This window comes from Barbus barbus, assembly GCF_936440315.1.
Source record: "Barbus barbus genome assembly, chromosome: 47".
NCBI classification, from domain to species: domain Eukaryota; kingdom Metazoa; phylum Chordata; class Actinopteri; order Cypriniformes; family Cyprinidae; genus Barbus; species Barbus barbus.
Window position 1 is genome coordinate 15,234,031 of NC_136725.1, and position 7,924 is coordinate 15,241,954.

A 7,924-nucleotide genomic window follows, 5' to 3' on the forward strand; every position below is an offset into this window, starting at 1 on the left:
CATGTTCACATTATAAAGTTCATGTTTATATTGTACCCTGCTAAGAGCAGGAAAGTTGAAGCTCACGTGACTAAGAAATAACATGCTGAGTACAGTAATAGTCAAACCCCGAAACAAAGAAAATACCTAAATGGTCAGAACTCTACTAGGGGCCGGAACAATCACCTGAGTTTAAAACCCCCAACACACAAACTCTCAGAGGAGACAAGACACAGAGAGACTGAGGCCCGCTCAGACTCGTGCAGACTCTTCCAGATCGAAATGGCTGAAGGCCAGACAACATCAGACTATCCCATCTCACTCTACCTTTCCATCGTCTTCTTAAGCCCTATTTGGACGGTAATTGTTTCTCGTGGGGATGTAAGTGATTTTCACCATTTACGGGGGTAGTCGGTGATTTAATTGCTGTCCGAATCCAGGATGTCAGTGTTTTTCTCTCACCACCCCCGTAAAAATCCAAATTACCTACTGTTTATTGACAAACACCAAGGTCGTGTGGTAATTTAATTACGTCCGAATCCACATCTCTGAGTTTACCAGAAGAAATCGGTTCAAAATTCAGTGTTTAAACTCTTTTTGAGCACTTCCGATCACCATAAGGTAACTGTTGTACTTCCGTGTAATTTGCATACATATATATTTCTAAAATGCTGGACAGTATTTACAAGAACAATACTTCATGTCTGCTCCACCACAGCGAATGGGATCAGAAAGAGAAGAAAAGCACGTAAACATTCGAAATGGGTCTTTGTTACTGCAGCAGCAGGTATGCAATACAATTTTAAAATGTGTATTATAAACAGATATATACATAACTATATCGCGTATAATTATATGCAACTATAGCACATCTATTTTCCTATTTTTAAACAGGATATATAAATAGGATATATCAACACATGCTAGCATAACCAAATTTATGTATTTACTAGTTTCCATATCAACACTATATAGAGAAATAAAGTGCTAGTGATATCACTGAATATTTATTTTACCATAGCAAAAGTAAATTTATGGCTGAAGTACATTTTTCATCTCAGTTTCTAGTATTAATTTAAAATTAGACAAATCTGCTATTATTTTAATCTCCAATCTGTCATTCATCAGTTTAGAAGACACTAACCAGTTTTAAATTGTGCATGTCAGTCAATGTTTAATGTTCAGAAATTATTATTTCAAGAAATGTAAAGCATTTAGGCTCGTTTAAGTATCTCGTGTTCTGTGAGAGCTGTGTGTGGAGGGAGGGGAATGTATCTCTTTGTTTTTCAATGTTTTTGAATGTGTTTCTTCATATATTTGCCCGCATTGTTTTGAACAATACTGTATAGCTGTTTCTTGCGATCAGGGCCCTTCCCAAGCTGTGTTCATTTTCAAACTCCAAAATTAGATTATTTTATTTGAAAAACTTAAGAATTTGTTTTATTGAGAAAATATTTTAGTTTGTCTTGTGTGTTTTTTCCATTAGATCAGATAACATTTTAAGCTGTCATATGGTCATGTAACATGCCCCTCAGATGTACCTCACCTACGGGGCATGTTGTCATATTTCACTTCCATTCTTTTGGGCTAGACATCTGGATAATAACATTATTCTCTGAACCCCATGTGGATTTACACAAACTGAGAAAATCAAAAAGTGTTGATCTATCTATCTATCTATCTATCTATCTATCTATCTATCTATCTATCTATCTATCTATCTATCTATCTATCTATCTGAGTCTTATCTCACATGTGTGGCCCTCTACAGATTGCTGTGATTTTTCACTTCAGTGATCAGTGCAATCTATGCTTGAGGGCTGCAAAGAATTCTGGGGCATCTGGATTGTGGTTATTTTTGTACACATTTGTATGTTTGTGTGTACAGCGCTGCTGTCCTTGGGGTAAAACTTTCTCCTAATCCTTCAGAAAACTGGAATCATCTGCACTTTCATCTCACAGCTGAGAGCAATGGTCTGGATTACCGCCCAGCTGATGAGATGACAGTGACGGCAATATGAAACACAGTCAGTGTTCACCTACCACATGCATAGAGCTGATATGGCAATCTATTCACAACAGAATGGTCATATAATTGTTTAAATGTTGCGCTTTTTATGGTTTCAAACAATATATTGTATGACAATCTCAACAGATATAAAGTGACTTGATATGACTTTATTTTCCTGTAGGGAGAGTGCTCATATTGCAGTTTGGAAATGGCCAAATGATGCACTGCTTAAGTGTGTGGTGTATTATTTAGAACTATTATATAATCAATGGTGGCACTGCTTAGAGATTATAGATGTCAAACAGGCTTGAATACCCTTTGATTATAGTCTAGAGGTTAAATGCTTCCTATGCAAATAACCATTTTAAAGGTCACTTCAGCTGCTTACGCTCTCCTAATGTGTATGCTGAGTGTAACTTTAGATGCAGAGCATGTGTGAAAGTCGGGACCTCTTTATAATCACAACAACATTAGATATAGAACATCTGCTAGACATAATCCCTGTAGTTCCTGCAACAATACCTTTTCTTTTTAAATGGGACAAATATATATTTAGTTATTTTGATTGAAAGAATGATTTTTAAGGTAATTTGTTCATTTTAGATACTTGTTTTTTTTTCTGTAACTAAAAAATCATGCACACAGATGTCATATTTAAAATGTAAAAGCTTTTATTTATATTCCGAAATACAACGTAAAAATATAGAAAACAAAATATTCTTATTCAGTGGCTCAGGAAACAGTAACTTTATACAAGTAGACAGAATAACAAACTCAACAACAAGTGATGGAAATTAGAAATTAGTTAGCTTAAAATCTCTTCATGTAGGCCAGTGGGGGAAGGGTTCACATTTCAAAAATAGTTCACATCTCGTAAAGCTTATTCCTATGACAGTAGATTCACTTGATCTGCTCCTCATGTAGCAAACCTGAGAATGAGTATTTACTATTAAGTATTTAATATCAGGTATCTGTTCCAGGATCATGTGTGTAAAGTGAGAGCAGGCTGGACCTGGATAATCTGTGATGGTTTACTGTTGTCTGTGCTTCTTTCCTGTAAGAAAAGAGAAAAAAGAATATGTTATAAATGTTGTTTCATGTAATGTTTTGTTTATGTTCTAAACGTTATTTTATGTGATTTGTTGTTTTGTTATGTAATGTTCAAAATTGTTATTTCATGTTGCCTAAATATTATATAATTTTATGTTATGTCATGTTATGTTATGTCATGTCATGTTATATGTTGTTCTAAATGTGTTGTTTTTATATTATTTTCTAAACATTACTGTGACTTTGTGTTCAAAATGTTGCCATCTTCTACACTATTTTTGTTGTTATATTATGTTGTAAATAAATGTTATGCTGTGTTTGAAGTGTTCTATGATGTTGCTAGGTGTTGTATTCTAAATATTATCTTATGTTATGCAAACAAAACTAAAAAGCATGCATGTACATTTATATTTTTTTAAGTACCAAGTCTTGATGATGAAATACCTACAAACACTTACCTCTAGGTTTTTTGGGCACAGGTCCTGTTAGTATGTAGTCGATCAGATTTCTCACCCATTTATTCTCACTTGGAAATGGTGCACAGAGCTTCAAGCCCTTCTTTGTGACAAATCTGTGGAAATTCATTCATATTTAAATATGCAAACTCAAATACACCTTGAAGTCTGCGGCACTTTGGAGGCATTTTGAAATGCGTGTAATGCGACTTACATAGTGGCAGGAATTCTGCAGGCTCCATCACCAGTCTGAATGGTGAAGGACGTCACCACCCTCTGCGGAATGCGCCGGTCGCTGGTGGTTAAACAACAATCCGCTGCTCCATCGTTCTGAGCTATGATAGTTAAACAGTGCACAGAATGTTAACCATTAGCAACATCAACAGGCTCACCCAAAAAAAATCATTTAAATTAAGAGATAATATTTGCAGAAAGTAAAGTAAAAGAATATTGTATATTGTATATTGAATATGCATATTGTAAAAAACACTACATTTTTAAGTTCAAATAAATTTCAAACAGATTCATTTAAACCTCTTGCAGAAGTATATTGCTAAATAATTGTATATTTTGACTCACCTGTTGTACAGCTCCATAGACTGATGCTCAATATAAGCAGAGCACCTGTCCATAATGTCAGAGCGTTAGAGAACATCATTTTGTCCCTCTGTATGTGTTCGTTCACCTGCAGCAGATATGTGCCTCACCGCTGCTTGCACGCCCTTTATATGCTTCTTCACAAACTTTCACTTTCTTTATGCTTTAAGGTAGCAGTTTCCTGTAACTCCATCCCTCTTAAAAGAACCCTTTCACCTTCTTTGTTGACTGGATATAGTGGCGCCTGCCAAGGGATCCTTCATGTGAACTGGAGGGAAAGTTTCGACATGTTTTCTGGGCTTTTGAAATGTGCTTATCAGTGTCACTGCCTCATGAGAAACAAACGTGGTGAAAGTAAAGTCGTATTAGCCAATGTCATTCATAGCTGGAGGGAACAGGTTGCACATAAGTGGCCTTGGGACAAATTAGATGTTGCTTAAATTCTACTAAGTGCTAATAGTGTGAAGTAACTAATTTTTAGATTTTGTGTGCCTTTTAATCAGAAGTGTCCCCAATGATTTTTGAGTGAATTAAAGTACTTAAAATAAAATATTTAAATCCCTTTTTTAAAAAGTGCATGTAGATATGGACTGAATTCACAGTTGCTCAAGTTTCCACACTGATTTGTGAGGGGGTTCAAATACTTTGAAATTAAATTACCTTATTAAATAAAACAAAATAAAATAATAATAATAATATTTATTGTACCTCTTTTGTCCTTAATTCTTTTTATACCAGCATACCAGGGTTAAAAGACCTGGGGTTTATTTATTTTATGCTAAATTGTCTCTTATACCCTTAACTGCCTTGGAGATGTAACATAAATGGGGGGGGCTCGTCCGGGATAAAAAAATAAAATAAAATATTCAACCCACCAAAAAAACCTGCACTGAGGTTTGTAACTGCCCCTATCTGCATATATCTGGCCAGTCAATGTCTGCAATATCTGAGTAACCATATTAACACACTTTGCATAGGATATCTGATGAGATGATATACCAGTTATAGTCATCATGGTTAATGACTCGTATGTAACATATTAACTCTTATGAAAGGAACATATTTATTATCAAAGCTGACAAATTCTCACCAAACCACAAGTTGTTTGATTGACAGCACTACTAATGTGGCAGTTCATGTGGTTTTTGGTTGTAACCCAACATAAAAGCTGCATGAGCACATACCTGCTGTTGCCAACAGGTAAGCAATGAATGATTTTGGAAGATTATGATGTAACTTGCTTAGTATTTTTTAATAGCATTGCTGACTACCTGTATTTTTATTCTACTGTTAGAATTATCATTCATTTACAGATTTGTATTCTACGTTTCTCTCAGAGCAGCTGAAGTGTGCACAGAAATGGCCTGTGTTCCTGTGTTTTGGCAATACTGCAGTGTTATGTTTCAGGCATGCATTTACATGTGGCCGCAAAATATATGCATGGAATACAGCCAGCAAAATGTCTGAGGGCCTCGGAGATGTGTTAATTACGAAGATGTGTTAATAAAACTAAAATCTGTAAAAAAAAAAAAAAAGGGCTGTAGCTCCACACACAGCCAGTTCTTCATTCTGTGCTGTGAATCTGAGTGTATCTTTTGAGCTCTAATGAAGCGTGAAGAGGGGAGCAGATGACTTTGATCCTCTATTGAGTTCAAGCAGTTTGATTTCTAACTACAGCTGCATTCAGTTTTCACTCATTACTTCAAGATTGTCAGGGAATGAGCCACATGCCATGTCACTTCCTATGTGATGGCTCACTTCCACCTGGGCAGCAGTAACTTCAGCAGGTCCAGAGGTAATCAAGCAGTGATCAAGCTGCTTTGTCTGATAAGGAGGTGATAAGGAAATTACAGACAATCAAAACTAATTGAAGGCTAGACAAAATTTCTCTATTTTTTTTTTTTTTTTTGCGCATGTTACAGCACCATGTGTGGCAAGTGCTGTCAAACGATTAATCACATCCAAAATAAAACGTTTTTGTTTACATAATATATGAGTGTGTACTGTGTATATTTAATATCTATATATAAATACAAACACATGCAAGCATATATTTAAGAACAATTAGCTATATATTTATATATAATATAACATAATAATATAAATATATAAATGTATATACATGTACATATTTTCAAAATATATACTGTATGTGTGTATTTATATACATAAATAAACAGTACACATATTATGTAAACAATATTATGTATTTATTTTGGATGCAATTAATCACGATTAATCATTTGACAGATATACAGAGCCCTCCAAAAGTATTGGAACAGTAAAGACAAAATTGCTCCGTTGGCTGTGGAGTCAAGACATTTACAAATATGATTAAAAGATGAATATGAGACAAAACTACAGAATGTCACATTTTATTATTGGGTGATTCAACATAGATGTTTTACCAGCTAAGAAGTTCAGCACTTTTAGAGTTTCATCCCTCTATCTGATGTGAGCATGAGTACTGGAACAGTTGCCTCACAGGTCTTTCTAAGTGATCAGCTGTGTCCTGTTGCATTAATTCTTCAGATATTAAAAGAAGGGAATGTGTCGTATCAATTGAAAAAAAAGGGGGGGTGGCCCCTACTCGGAATTTGTGCTCTGCATTTAACCCATCCAAGTGTACACACAGTAGTGAACATACACCCGGAGCAGTGGGCAGCCAATGCTGCGGCGCCTGGGTAGCAGTTGGGGGTTTGGTGCCTTGCTCAAGGGTCTCACCTCAGTCATGGTATTGAGAGTGGAGAGAGTGTTAGTTATTCACTCCCCCCACCTACAAACCTACAATCCATGCCGGACCTGAGACTCGTGAATGAACCCTAAAAGACGTGTCTGTAAAATCACCAACAACTTCCAGAAAGCTGGGGTGATGCTCTGACAATCTACTGTCCTCAGGAGACTTTGACACAGAATTACAGATGCTACACAGTAAGATGCAAACCTCTGACCAGCACCAAAAATAGAAAGGCAAGATTAGAGTTTGCAAAAAAGCACAAAGGTGAGCCAGAAGAGTTTTGGAACTGGTTATTTACAGATGAGACAAAGATGAACCTTTATCTAAGTGATGGGAAAGCAAAAATGTGGAGAAAAAAAGGGAACTGCAAATGATCCCAAGCATACAGCCTCATCTGTAAAGCATGGTGGAGGTGTTGTCATGACATGGGCATGCATGGCTGCCTCTGGAACAGGCCCTCTCAACTTTACTGATGACTTAATGTATGATGACAGTAGCAGAATGAATTTGGAAGGGTACAAAACCATCTTGCCTACCAATAGTCAAGAAAATGCCACCAGATTCATTGGGAAGTGCTTCATATTGCATCAGGAAAATGACCCAAAACACCCTGCCAGTTCAGTCAAGGAGTTTATAAGGGCAAAGAAATGGAAAGTCTTAGATTGCTCAAATCAATCTCCAGATTTAAATCTGATTGAACATGAATTTCACCAGCTGAAGAGGAGAGTAAAGGCAGAAACTCCCCAAAACAAGAAACAATTGGAACTGGCTGCATTAAAGGCTGGGAAAAGTATTTCAAAGGATGAGACCAAGCGTCTGGTGATGTCTATGGGTCACAGACTCACTGCTATGATTGTGCGCAAGGGATCTGCAACTAAATAATAGCTTTTAATCTTTTATATCTGCCTTATGTTCAACTGTCCCAATACTTATGCTCACATCAATGAGTGGGATGAACTCTAAAAGTGCTGTTCTTTTTATTTGGTAAAACATGTATGTGTTGAAACTGCTAATAATAAAATGTGACATTCTATAGATTTGTCTCACATTCATCTTTTAATCATATTTGCAAATGTCTTGACTCCACAGCCAACA

General features: G+C 36.1%; 1 protein-coding gene across 1 annotated transcript; it reads right to left on the minus strand.

Moving 5' to 3' along the window:
* Positions 1-2,639: 2,639 nt before the first annotated feature.
* Positions 2,640-4,230, minus strand: LOC306865699 (C-C motif chemokine 19-like). The gene is made up of 4 exons (XM_079410451.1): positions 4,075-4,230; positions 3,710-3,830; positions 3,499-3,611; positions 2,640-3,044 (listed from the first exon to the last, which is right to left on the minus strand). Exons 1-4 carry the CDS (start codon positions 4,151-4,153, stop codon positions 3,022-3,024), a joined length of 336 nt encoding a protein of 111 aa, XP_079266577.1. The 5' UTR covers positions 4,154-4,230; the 3' UTR covers positions 2,640-3,021.
* Between the last annotated feature and the right edge of the window lie 3,694 nt (positions 4,231-7,924).

What these genes read in the sequence shown, in the direction of transcription:
- LOC306865699 (XM_079410451.1), bottom strand. Translation starts at nt 4,153, where the DNA reads ATGATGTTCTCTAACGCTCTGACATTATGGACAGGTGCTCTGCTTATA. An exon ending in TCTATGGAGCTGTACAACAG is followed by an intron (nt 3,831 to 4,074) that starts GTGAGTCAAAAT and finishes TAACTATCATAG; the next exon opens with CTCAGAACGATGGAGCAGCG. An exon ending in TGCAGAATTCCTGCCACTAT is followed by an intron (nt 3,612 to 3,709) that starts GTAAGTCGCATT and finishes GAATTTCCACAG; the next exon opens with ATTTGTCACAAAGAAGGGCT.